This window comes from Pteropus alecto, unplaced genomic scaffold (genome assembly GCF_000325575.1).
Source record: "Pteropus alecto unplaced genomic scaffold, ASM32557v1 scaffold39, whole genome shotgun sequence".
In the NCBI taxonomy this organism is placed as follows: domain Eukaryota; kingdom Metazoa; phylum Chordata; class Mammalia; order Chiroptera; family Pteropodidae; genus Pteropus; species Pteropus alecto.
In genome coordinates, this window is record NW_006443568.1 from 14,185,431 (window position 1) to 14,198,527 (window position 13,097).

At 52.5% G+C, this 13,097-nt stretch overlaps 1 protein-coding gene across 2 annotated transcripts; it reads right to left on the reverse strand.

Moving 5' to 3' along the window:
* Window positions 1–3,186: 3,186 nt before the first annotated feature.
* On the reverse strand, window positions 3,187–12,428 carry PQLC2 (PQ loop repeat containing 2). Of its 2 annotated transcripts, XM_006924502.3 has the most exons (7): window positions 11,632–12,428; window positions 7,855–7,984; window positions 7,088–7,175; window positions 6,286–6,428; window positions 6,033–6,125; window positions 5,232–5,417; window positions 3,187–4,114 (listed from the first exon to the last, which is right to left on the reverse strand). In XM_006924502.3, the coding sequence occupies exons 1-7, from the start codon at window positions 11,793–11,795 to the stop codon at window positions 4,043–4,045; spliced, it is 876 nt and encodes a 291-aa protein (XP_006924564.1). In that variant the 5' UTR covers window positions 11,796–12,428; the 3' UTR covers window positions 3,187–4,042. The 2 variants fall into 2 exon arrangements, with proteins under 2 accessions (XP_006924564.1, XP_024897219.1); XM_025041451.1 differs by lacking the exon at window positions 11,632–12,428 and having other exon boundaries at window positions 7,088–7,320.
* Window positions 12,429–13,097: the final 669 nt, after the last annotated feature.

Below are 13,097 nucleotides of genomic sequence, written 5' to 3' on the forward strand. Positions count from 1 at the left end.
GATGTAATATATTCTCATTACCCATAACTTCCCCAATTTTAATAACAGCTAGTCCTACACTTTTTTCAAATAGCTTTATTGAGAGATAATTCACATGCCAGACAATTTATCCATTTATCTTTTAATTTTTCAATTAGAGTTGACATTCAGTGTTATTTTATTAGTTTTAGGTATACAGGATAGTAGTTAATTATACAAAGTGATCACGATGAGTCTAGTGGCAATTCACCCATTGAAAGTGTAGATTCAGTAGTTCTGATTGCTGGTTACATTCCTGTCTCCTTCACTGACTGAGGATGCTTTGAGGGACAGTGTTTCAGGCATTCATTTCACTCATTAATTTGTCACCAAACATTTATGAGCACCTACTGTATACTGGGGATATGATGGTAAACAAGATAGAGGTCTCTGACCTCACTGCCTCGTGGGGGTGGGGAATCACATATTAATAACCCATGTGCTGGGCACAGGGCTACCAGTGGGTGGCTGTGTCTTAGGGCCGCCACAGGGCTGGGGGACTCATCAGTAGTTGTCAGCTGAATTAATCCCAAGCAAAAGGCCATCATCTCCACTCCCTGCCATAGGACTGACACTAACCTGATCAGGTTAGCACTGGGACATCTGGGACAGTTAGGACTCGGCACCAAACTCTTTTCCAGGGACCTCTGGGGTCCCACCATCAAGCTCTGATGAAAGCCAAGTCCAACAAGAGGAGTGAAGAGAGGCGACTTGTGGCTTTCTCCCCTTTCTCAGCGTTGGGGACTGCAAGCTGTGGCTTCAAAAAATCCCAGGTTTGCTAAATAACCAAGGGGAACCCTGAACTTGAAGGGCCTGGGGCCGGGGCGCTGAGCCATTCCTTCTGTTTTGTTGCGGAAGGCCACCTGCCTATCGGCCAGCTGTTCTGCCTCTACCCCTGAGATTTGGGAACCACGGGGGCCAGGTATACGGTGCAAGGCATTTTCATATACGGCATCTCGTTCAACAGTAAAAATATAACCCGCTAAGGTAGGGGTCTTTGGGGGTGATGGGCCCAGCCTCCTGCTCGCCACCAGTGTCCTGAGGGAGAAACCCTTCTGGACGATGGCAACTGGTAAGTGTGGTGCCAATTTTTCAGCTGAGCCTGGGCCTGAAACCCAAATGCAGAACTCTGGTGAGCCCACACTTCAGGCCGCCCCTGGAAATGAGGATCCTACCACCCCTTCCTTGCATGCTGGCAAGGAGAAAGAGGTGCGAGATGGGGAGAGAGGAAATCCGCCTGGGAACCTCTCACCTCGGGAGCCCCTCCCGCCCGCAAGCAGGCCCAGTCAGTGCAGCAGAGCCCAACAGACTGGCCCTTCCACTCTGGGGACGGGCCTGGGGAAGTGCAGGTATTGGGCAAACTAATGTCATTTATTTACCAGGCGCTTACCACGCGCCAGGTGCTGGGGCACGAGCCTGCAAGCCTATCTCATTTACCCACCATAACCACGTTCTCCATCAGACTGCAGCTTCCTGAGGAGAAAGGAACCATAGCTCTCAGCCAACTGAGCGGTGCCGAGGAGCAAAAGCCATCACCTCATGGGATGAGGGCTTACCAGGGAGGGGGCTGCGATAATTCATCTTTCTTCCCCATCCAGCTCTAGTTCAAGGGTTCATGCTGCCATACTGAGCCCCAAGTCTTCAGGCTGGGGGGTGCCACCTGGCCCCAAGTAACTAGCATCGAGCCAGGTCACAGCCCTGGGTGGAGCCAGAAGCTGGCTGGCAAAGGGCACCTGAACCAGGCCTGGGCCAGAGCCAGCTAGGGACACCTTCCCCTGGATCAGGCTAGAGGCTTGTGGAAGTTGCCTCTCAGGATAATGGGAAGAGAGCCTGAGCCCAGCAGGGTTAGGCCAGTCCCCAGGGCGAGGCTAAGCTGGGCCCCTGGGCCCCTGGACCCCCAGCCAGGGAGGAGGGAGAAGGGAAGGTACTCTGAGGGCCCCAAACCCCCACCAGGTGCGGGACCTGATGTGGTTCACAGCTGTCAAGCCTAGCGGAGTGACTCTGGGCAAGTTGCAAAATTCCACAAAGCTTATTTTTCCGTCTGTTAAATGGCCACCATAAGTGCGTCTACCCGAGGGGGTTGTGAGGAACTAATGGGACGGGGCACAGCCCAGCCCCCAACACAGCAAGTGCTTGACAAACGTCAGCTGCACACCAGGTTCACACTGACCTTCACAGGCACGCCCCAGGAATGGGCTCAGTGAGATTGGCCCTCACTGCCCACCTGGACCTCAGAGGTGTCCCCTCCCTGGTTTCCCCTGTTCCATTCTTTCCTTCTCTTACCCCAACCCAGCCCAGCCACCTGCTGTGAGCCGTTGCACAGGCCCTGCCCCCACAACCCCATCTTTATGGCAACCTGGCCTCCGCGGCTTCTTAAGCAGCCCCGCCTCAGGAGCAGCCCAGACACGCACCTCCAGGCCCTCGCACGCTCCCTGCCCCCTGCTTTCAGGATTTAGCTCCGGGGCCACTTCTGTGTGCAGCCTTCCCTGGCCGCCTCCTCTCCTCATTCCCAAGGCACTTGTACCTTCCGGTCACACCCCTTCCGACGTGGGCCTGGCAATCGTCTCCCCTCCTTTAGGGCAAGGTCGAGAGCCGGTTCCCCCAACGCCCCGCCCTTCCTAGACAGCCAGCATAGCGTGGGCGGAGCGTGAAGGGCTGCGCTCCACCCATACCTGTAGCACCAAATCGGGCCATGGCGCCCCCTCGCGGTAGAGGCTGTGGCCCCGTCGCCGGGCTCCTGGATTTTTCTGGGGCTGGAAGAGGACTCAAAAAGAAAGGCTCCCCAATGAGCTCTCAGTCCCACCTGGCACCAACCAGCCCACCCCAGAGCTCCTGGGACCTGGGGACCTGAAGTGGGGTGTGTCGGGCAAGAGCAGGCCAGCACAGAAGGGAGCTGGCCCCTGGGTCCTCAGGCACCCACAGGGTCGTGGCCAACAGGATGGACTCAGAACAGGGTCTGCCAGACAAACAGGTTGGACCCAGGAACCAGAACCAGAGCTCAGAGCCAAGCCCCGCCCTCTTCTCCTCCCTTCCCACCTGCTCTGCTCTGCTTCCTGTGGCCTGCGACACTCCCACCTTCCCCCTGGTGAACTCCCGCTCATCCTTCTGCTATGTCACATCCTCTGAGAACATCTCCCTGATCCCCAGGGAGATCTGCTCTACTCCAACTAAAAATTAACAAGCTAACTTTTATTGAGCTCTTACTGCTTGCCACACTTTGGGGCTAACCTCAGTAATCGCACCATCTTATGAAGACATGATGTCGTAATACTGTCATCTCATTTCACAGATAAGGTAACTGAGGCACAGAGGAGCTAAGACACAGAACCAAGACCTGAACCTTCACTATTCTGCTTCTTCCCAAGGGACCCCGGCAGCGTCGTTCTCACTGCTGTGTCAGAGAAGCCGGTTGAAGCAGTCAGGGGCCCCCCTGAGACTAGCCAGCAGACTCGGTCCCCTCCTACTCGGCTCTCCCACAGCCTAACCCATTAGGCCCCCGCCTGGGCCCTGGGAGGTGGGGCCCAGACCCCAGCACCTTGAGAAGGAGCAACAGAACAGGCCTTGCTGGGCAGTACCGTTTACTAGGCTGGCTGCAATTAACAGGACAGTCCTTGTTATGTAGGGCTGCAGCTGTGTCCCTCTCCAGGGGGCAAGCAGCGGAATGAGGTAGGTGAGCCCAGGGACAGCTGCACTATTTTCTGCGGGGCAAGGTCTCAGCTGCAGGCCCTCCCTCAAGATTCCCAGGGACAGCTGCCTCAGACCCTGGAAGGAGGGTGAGTCTCAAGGCAGGGGGAGGCTGGCCCTAGGGACCGTCTTGCTCCTGGAGGAGTCAGTCAGGGCTTCTGGAAGAGTCCGCCCAGGTTTTGAAGGCGTGGGGGGAGGCAGCTGGGCTGGGAGTTCTAGGCCCCCCATTCCAGCTTCCTCCATGCCCGAGTCCAGGGTCCGCAGCACCGTTGCCCACACTCCTCTCCTCCTGGTGTGGCTTCTGGAGGTCTTGGTCATCTGGGCTTGGCCTGGGTCCCGGTCAGCCTGGGAGGAGGGGCTGGCACTCGGAGGACATGGAGGCGTTCCTATAGATCAGGAACTGTGCGGAGATCTGGAGGGGCCAATGTCAAGGCCTAACGGAGCAGAGATTGGGCTGGACTTGCCCCGGGACCTGAGGCTCCATCTAGGGCTGCTCCCATCCCCCCTCCCTCTCAGCCCCTCTGGCAGGTGGGGAGGGTCAGCCATGACCTCCCAGCCTCTGCTCTTCCACTCTGCTGCACCTTCCACTCTGAATGCCTGCCTGTTCCTCAACCCCTAGCCAAACTCCATCTTCCAAGTCCAGCACTGGGGTCTTCCTTCCCCAGGCAGCCCTCCCCACCCCCAACCCCAGCCCCAAGATCTGGCCTTCCACCCTACCCCATCCTGGGAGTTTCCCCAGGTGGCTGGGGCCACTTCAGGGCACTAGAGCTTAAAGTGTCTCTCTCAATGCATCCAGCTGGGACTCAGCAAATGTCAAAACAAGGGCCATGTTTATTTTCTCCCAAATGAGATCCAACTAAGGCCCCGTTCCACCATTTAGTAAACTTTTACTGAGTACTCGCTGTACTGGGTCATATGCAGAGTGTTTCCAGACACCCCATGATCTTGGTGAGACAGCGACTGTTTTACCACGCAGATGAAGCTATGAAAGCACAGAGAGGTAAACAGTTTGCCTTGTGCCACACAGCTTCAAGGAACAGAGTCTTAATTTGAACCCAAGTTTTCCTGACTCTAATGCACATGTGTCTCCAAGTTCTAGCCTTCATTCCCCTGGCCTGGATGAGCTGATTTTCTCCCTGTTCCTCAGCACAGGCCTCTGCACAAGCTGAGCCTGGACCATGCCTCCCTTGCCTTTGCCTAACTTCTTCTCCTTCAGGGCACAGTTTAAATGGCACCCATGGAGGTTTCTGCTGAGCCTTATAGGCCCCTGGTCACACACTCTTGCAGTTTTTCTCTGTGGCACTTGGTATCACTGCAGTGAAGTAATTACTTATAATTATGTGTGTCCTGTCTGCCTCCCCACTGAGCTGTAAGCTTTCTGAGGCAAAACCATCCCGTTCTTGCTCACTACTGCACCCAGTGCCTGGCGGGATGCATGGCAGGCAGGAGGTTTGACTCTGGATGGATGGATGGAGGAAGCCGTGAGCAGGCAGAGGCCACTGTACCTGCCTTGCCACCCTGAAGGATACAATGGTGTCGAGCAGCAGCACGCCCAGGCTGCCCACGAGCCAGGGCAGGTGGTGCAGCAGGAAGCTGCCCTCAGTCTGGCCCACCTCAGGGTTTTTGAGCAGCACACTCAGCCCGTACAGCGTATTCCCCAGCATCACCAAGGCGAACAGCGAGTAGGAGATCCCTTGGGTCGACTTCCGCAGGAACTGGAGGTGAAATGGATGGGGTCAGAGACCTCGAACAGGGCCCTAGTCACTCTAGATTGTGACTGTCCACATATCCGTCTGCCATGTCACACTGTGTGTATAGTCCTAAGCTGATTTTTCACTGTGCTTCGTGTCTAACATGGGCCTGACAAATGGACCAGCCCCTTCTAAGCCCCAACTCCTCATCCCCACCCTAGCCACCCCTCCCAGGCCCCTCACCCTGGTCCACAGGAGACCGTGGCTGCACCATGCCCACTGGCCCCATGATGCCCTGCTTTCCAGCCCCATGCTGACTCACATTGCCCAGCAAAACCCCCATGCCTGATTCCCCATCTTCTCCTCTCTTCTCCGACCTCTAAGCTCAGCCCCTCACTCCCACCTGACCTCCTACTTCCCTGAGACACACACAGGTCACATGGCCCCTTGGATGGCAGGCATCAACATACCCATTTTCTAGAGGCAGAAACTGAGGCTTAGAGAATTGGATTAAGTTGCCTGAGCCAGCAGTGAGTGAGAACCCAGATATTCTGCACAAACACTCCCACACCATGCTACTCCTTAACCCAGAGGCCCCAGCTGCCAGGCCGGCCCCACCCACCCCTGGTCAATGCTCACGTTGGTGCGGATCTGAGGTACCCGGGAGAATAGGTACAGGATGCTGGAGATGGAGCCGATGACAAAACCAATGATTTCCTGCCGAGTGAAAGGCTGAGAGAGCAGAAGGGGGTGCTCAGTGCCTAGTAGGGGCTGGAGGTGCAGGTTGAGATCCCCAAGCTCCCTCCCAGAGGGCAATCCGCCCAGGTGGTCGGTCATTCAGGGAAGAGCCCTTGGGATGAGCCAGCCCTACCATCATGTACCCACACTGTACCTTATTGCCTGGCTCCACAGACAGGAGCTTCCGTCCATGGAAGACCTCCCTCGGAGCAGCCACAGAGCCAGCTCTGCTCAGCAGTGGGGTGGTACACGCCAGTCCCAAGATGAACAAGAGCATGGAATTGATGGTGGTAGACACTGGACATGAGGCAGGAGGGAAGCTGAGGTTAGGTATCTGAGTAACAGCAGATGGGGGCTGGAGTCATGGCTTTACACCTTGGTGGCTGAGACCTTGAGTGACCTAAGCTCTCTGAGCTTTAATTCGTCATCGCACCTTGGTGGCTGAGACCTTGAGCGAGTGACCTAAGCTCTCTGAGCTTTAATTCGTCATCTGTAGAATGGGTGAAATGACGGTATCCTCCCCCCGGGGGGTGTAAAAGTAACATGATGAGGGCAGTGGGGTCCAGAGAGGGGTTACCAAAAACAGAGCCTTGGGCCACGTCTCGTACAGCCTTCAATCTGACCTTGGTTACTGCCCCTTCTGAATCCTCAAGGGCACTGGCCTGTGTGCCTTGTGCTCGTCTCCCAGCTCCAAGCCCAGGGCCAGGGACAACGGAGACAACGGAGGAGCTGAAGCCATGTTTGCTGAATGAGAACTTAAGAGAAGGGCAGCCCTGTGGTTTGCCCGGATATGCTCGTCGCTCTTGGGCCACTATCTTGGCTGATCAGGACTCAGGCTTTCAGATAAGGCCCGAGGAAGCCTTTCTAAGGTTTATCACCCACCAATGGGACCCGTGCTTCCTCCCAAGCTCCTGGCTACCCCAGCATCCCTGACATGGAGGGACCACCACACTCACGTGGCGAGGGGCATTTCTTAAACTTGTAATGAAAGTATAGCGACAGCATCACCAGGTCTGCCAAGACGTAATACACCGCTGTGTAGGTCTGCAAGAGAAAGAGGGGGCGCGGGGGTGCTCGCTGCAGCCCCAGGCTCTGGGGACCATATCCCCACTCCGTGGCAGCGCCCTCACGTCCCAGATGGATGACCCTGAGCAAGTCATTTCACCTCTCTGAGCTTCTGTTTCCTTATCTGCAAAGAGGAGATCACAGTTCCTACCTGGAAGAACCACCTGGCCCAGGCAGATGGAGCAAATGGTGGCTACCTCCACCTGTCAGGACAAAATGGGACTCAGAGGTTAAGTGTGGGTTCCGGTGTGGCCTGACAGAGGAGCAGTTAAGACTTTAGAGACCCCTTGGGAAGACAACAAATTCTTGATAGTGAATCCCAGCTCCATCCACCCGCCCACGGGAGAATGATGGCACCTGGGCTTCCCAAGGGAAATCTTTCCTCCTCCAGTCCCTGGAAGCTCAGTCAGGATCATCGCACCTCAGAGGCAAAAGACCCCAGTATCCTCTGGTTTGCTGTGATCGTTTTGCAGATGGGGAAACTAAGGCCCAGGGAAGGGCAGTGACCAGCTCATTGTCACACTATATGGCAGGACACAGGGCTCTCATAAGATGGAACAACAGATCAGGATTCTGGAGCCCAGGCCTGTCCTGCTGGCTGCCCCCAAGCCTCTGCCATGGCTGTCCGAAGAGCCCACCCTGCCCAGAGCCGGCCCACCTGCAGGGGCAGCTGGTCAGCAAGGAAGGAGCCGATGAGGTTGCAGGAGTCCCCGCCGATCCAGCCCAGGAGGAACCACACGGACAGCGCCTGGTCCATGTTGCCCGTCTTGCAGGCCTTGATGTACTGTCTGTGGCAGAGAGGGAAACACACGCTCAGGGGCCAAGGGCCGTGATGTCGCCTTGACATCCAGGAGGCTGCCAGACGAGACAACCGCGGGGCAGTGACGCAGGAGCAGCAGACGCCAGGGAGGTCGCCTGGGAGTCCATCCTCCCCACAGGCAGGGTCCTCGTGGGCATTGCTCACATTCTCCTCCACAGCACCCTGGGGTCTCCCAGTGGAGACCTGGGGTTTTTACACGGTCCTGAAGTTTCATGTCAGGCCCTGAGAACCACTTCAGAGGGATCCTAGATTCTTTCTTCTATGGAGCGGGCAGGGAGTTGGAAAAAAGGATGGTGGTGGCGGTAGCAGACCCAAGGCTGCCCTATCTCCAGGAGCAGAAGACAATAAGTAAGATATGGTAATGGGCCGAACCGCAGACTGTTATCTCTTCAAAGAGCAATAAAGGAGCATGGCGCCGTGGCTCCTAGAGCTCTCCACTACAAAAGCCAGTGGCTTTCAGCACCCTGGTTTTTTCCCCAAAGGTCCTTGGTACTGAGACCCTCTCTTTGGACCTCCGGCCGTCTCAGCGTGTGCCCGATGACGACAGTGGCAATGATGATTTAGGCACAGTTCTGGGCCCTTAGTGTGTATTAACTCATCCAGTCCTCACAGCCCCCTATGAGGTCAAGTCTACTTTGATGAACCTCCTCACTGGGGGCTGAGCGAGGCGGGTCACACAGCTGGGTAGTCTCGGAGCCAGGATTCATACCCACAGCCTGAGAGCATGGACGCCCCTTCCCCCTTTCCCCGTACCTTGCCCTGTGCATCTCTTTCGCCTGGCTGTTCCTGAGTTAAATCCTTTTATAATAAACTGCTACTCTAGTAAGTAAAATGTTTCTCTGAATTCTGTGAGCTGCTCTAGTAAATTCATCAACCCCTAGGAGGGGGTTGTTAAAACCTCCAATCTATAGCTGCTTGGTCAGAAGCCTAGGTGACAACCTGGACTTGTGACTGGTGTCTGTAGTGAGAGAAGGGAAAGTCTCGGAGGACGGAGTCCTTAACCTGTGGGGTCTGATGCTGCTTCCAGGTAGACAGTGTCAGAACTGAGTTAATTGCTTGGTAGTGTAGAAATAAACCCACATATCGGATTTATCAGTATCAAATAAATCTATAAGACTCTTAAATGATAAGGGTAAATCTGCTACTTGGATTAGACTACGAGTTCTCAGATATGACACCAAAAACACAAGGAACAGAAGAAAAATAGATAAAATTGGATATCATCACATTTAGAACTTTTGCGCTTTAAAGAACACCATCAAAAAAGTGAAAAGACAACCCACAGAATGGGAGAAAATATTTGCAAATCACATGAAGGTGTTGTATCTAGATGTGAATTAAAAAACGGAGTTCTATGGAAAGTTAACCTCACAGGGTAATCTGATCCTAAATTGCTAACTGGGCCGGGCATGGTGGGGAGTCACGCCCCAGGCCTTTAACTTCTTTAGTAAAGGCTTATCTTCCCCTTAAGCAAAGCCCTGTCCATTTTTTGTCGTGCATCTAGGTTAACACACCTTTGAAATAAGCGTAACCACCCTCAACGGAGCACACAGTCTTGTTAAATATCCTGTAATTCAATCCCTGGCTTGCTGCCTCCCACCTTCCTGTCATCTTCCTTATGTTCCCTCCTTAAGTTTAAATGCATAAAAGAAAATGCATATCTGTTATTCTCTGGAGCATTTGAGATTTGCTTCCTGGAAATTGTCGGCAGTTTGGCTGAAATAAAATCTTATAAAAATTCTTTATAGGTTTGGACATTCTTACATCAACACAAGACTATATAAAGAACTCTCACATCAACAATAAAAAGACAAATAATCCAATGACAAATGGACAAAGGAACAGAATAGACCTTTTACCAAAGAAGATATACAGTTGACCAATAAGCACATGAAAAGGTACTTAACAATACTAGCCATCAGGAAAATACAAATCAAAACTACAATGGGGTACCACTTCACACTCATTAGGATGGCTATAATAAAAAAGATAGAAAATAACAAGTGTTGATGAGGATTCAGAGAAATTGGAACTTTCATACACTTCTAGTGGGACCATAAAATGGTGTAACCGCTTTGGAAAATAGTCGGTCTGGCATTTTCCTCAAGAAATTAAACATAGAGTTACCATATGACCCAGCAATTTCACTCCTTAGGTATATACCCGAGAGGAGTAAAAACATATGTCCCAACAAAAATTTGTACACGAATGTACAGAGCAGTCTTAATCATAATAGCTAAGAAGTAGCAACAACTATTTCAAAGGTGTGTTAACCTAGATGCGCAACAAGAAAGAAGTTATGTCCATCGATGGATGAATGAATAAGCACGTGGTGCGCACATACCCAGGAATATTACTTGAACATAACAAGGAATAAAGTACTGATACCTGCTGTAACATGGACACATTTTTAAGACGCTATGTTAAGTGAAAGAAGTCAGTCACAGAAGGTCACATAGTGTACGATTCCATTTATAAGAAAGGTCTACATAGGCTGATCTATAGAGACAGAAAGCAGACAGGGACTTGGAGATTTGGGCGAAAATAACTCATTTCTTTTTGGGTTTCTCTTTATGGTGATGAAAATGGTCCAAAACAGATTGTGGTGATGGTTACAAAACTCTGTGGACATGTTAAAACCAATGAATTAGACATTTAAATAGGCTAATTATATGGTACGTGAATTATCTTTCAATAAAGCTTTTTGAAAAATGTTAAGCCCCTGATGAAACCCTTATCATTGTCCCTCAGGATACAGAGCAGACATCCTAACAGTGCAGAATGGCCTGACCTTACAGGGCCCTTGATGACCTCTTTGACCTCACTTCTCCTTGTCCCCTTGACCCTCAGATGCTCTGTGCAGCCATGGCATTGGGCATACATTGTGTAAAGGCTCTCTGCTGGGGGCTTTACATACACTCCCTCAGGCCATCCTCAGAGCAACCCTGTAAGGCAGGGAACAATATTCCCATTTTACAGATGAGGAAACTGAGGTGCAGAGCAGTGATGTTGCTTACCCAGGTCGCAGCTGCGTGGAGAACTCGCCCCTGTCTGGATCCAGAGCCCACGGCCCTGAGCGCCATGCTGTTATGTCCTGTACGTTGGTTCTCCAATCACAGTAGTGGCCACGTTATTTTGCAGTCACTGCTCGGCTATTACCAGACTTTCATAGGACACAGGCCCTGTTTGGTGCATCCCAGCCTCCTCCCCGCAACCCCGCCTCCTCTCTTACTAGCTGTGCAACCTAAAGGAAGTTACTTAACCTCTCTGGGTTTCTGTTTCCTCATAAAATAGAGATAGTAACTGTACCTATTTCACTGGGTTGCTATGAGGATTAAATGATGTAAAAACATGTCAAGTGCTTAGAACTGAGCCAGGTACATAGTGGGCACTCAACAAATAGTAGCAAGTGTGATTATTAGTGCATGTCAGCATTGCCCAGCACAAGGCCAGGCCTGGGCAAGGCCCTCCCAGGCAGGTTGGAAGTCAGTGGGTAGGGTCAGGGAGGAGCACACCTGGTCTTGAGTCTGGAGAGGCCCATGGCCAGACAGGCAGCTCCTCCTCCTGCACTCCCTGGGGCCACTGCCCCACCCCTGCCACCTTGGCACTACTCACGGGAAGGTGGATGCGGCAAAGCAGAGAATGGACACCAAGCCCAGGCCCACGCTGGCCTCGTCCCAGCCATCCTGGGCACATTCACCAAACAAGTCCCATATCCACTGGCGGGAGCCGTTGGGGCAGCTGGAGAAGTTGCTGAAGCCCAGTTTCTTCCAGACCATGGCTGAGGAGGGCAGGAGGCAGGCGAAGGCTCTACAGGGAGAAAGAGAGGGGGTCTTCAGCCTCGGGTGGTCTGGGTCCTAGGTGCCGCCCATCTAAGCCTATCCCCAGCTTTATTATCTGGCACTGACTGAGCCGATGAACCAAAGGATACTACCGGCCTCAAGCACAGAGATCAAAGCAAACCCCTGCCGACCACATCTTCAGGGGGAGCTGGATCTACAGTCGGGACAAATGTCTTTATATCCGAGCTTAAACCTCGGTAATGCTGTGACTTTAGCAAGTGACTCAGCCTCTCTGTGCTTTAGTTTCCTCATCTGTAACCTGGGGTGGTAACAGTGCCTCCCTCATACAGTTGTGAGGGTCAAATGGGTTCATAAATATAGTGCAGAGAACTGAGCCCTCAGACATGGCACCTTCGTGATGACTCTTGAACGTTCAAATTGTTTTCAATCTTCTGTTTAAATTCTGCTGTGAGGGTCTGCTGAGACCGGGCCCATGACGTACATTATCTCATTTAAATTAGGCTTGTCACCAACATTGGTTCTATGGAAAGTAACCTCATAAGGTGATCGGATCATAAATTCCTAGCTGGGCAGGTCATAGTGGGGAGTCACGCCCCAGGCCTGTAACTTCTTTATTGAAAAGTTTCAAGCCAGCCCTGTCCATTGCTCTAGTGCATCTAGGTTAACACACCATTAAATGTCAGGTATAACCACCCTTAAGCAAGCACAAAATCTTGTAATCTGATCCCAGCCTTGCTTTCTCCCACCCTCGCGTAATGTTCTTTATCTTCCTTCCTTAATTTCAAATGCATAAAAGAAACTGCAACAGGGTTATTCTCAGAGCATTTACGATCTTGTTCCTGCCATGTTATCAGCTTGGCTCGAAAAATTCATAAAAATTCTCTACAAGTTTGGACTGTTTCTTCCATTGACAAGTCAGATGAAGCAGGAAGAAAATAAGGACCAGGTGAATCCCAAGGTTGCACAGGTGGCTGGGATTCAAGCTTGGCGTGCACAAACCATATCGTCCCAGGAGCTCGCCCGTGTGGGATGCCTGCGGGCAAGGAGTTCAGAGCCACTTCCCCATGCTCACCACTGCCAAGGGCAGATGGCGGCTGATTACAGAGGGAAATAAGGATGGCTCCTCCTCGTGCCCAGGCATCTGGGCGCCCCGTACGATGACTAGAGCAGTCACTGCTTGTGTGACAATCCCAAAGAAGGGAGAAAAAGTGGAGCCTGCTGGCGTCATCTCTACAAGGCGAGAATCATCAGAGCCCCTGACTACTGAGCTCTTTGCCA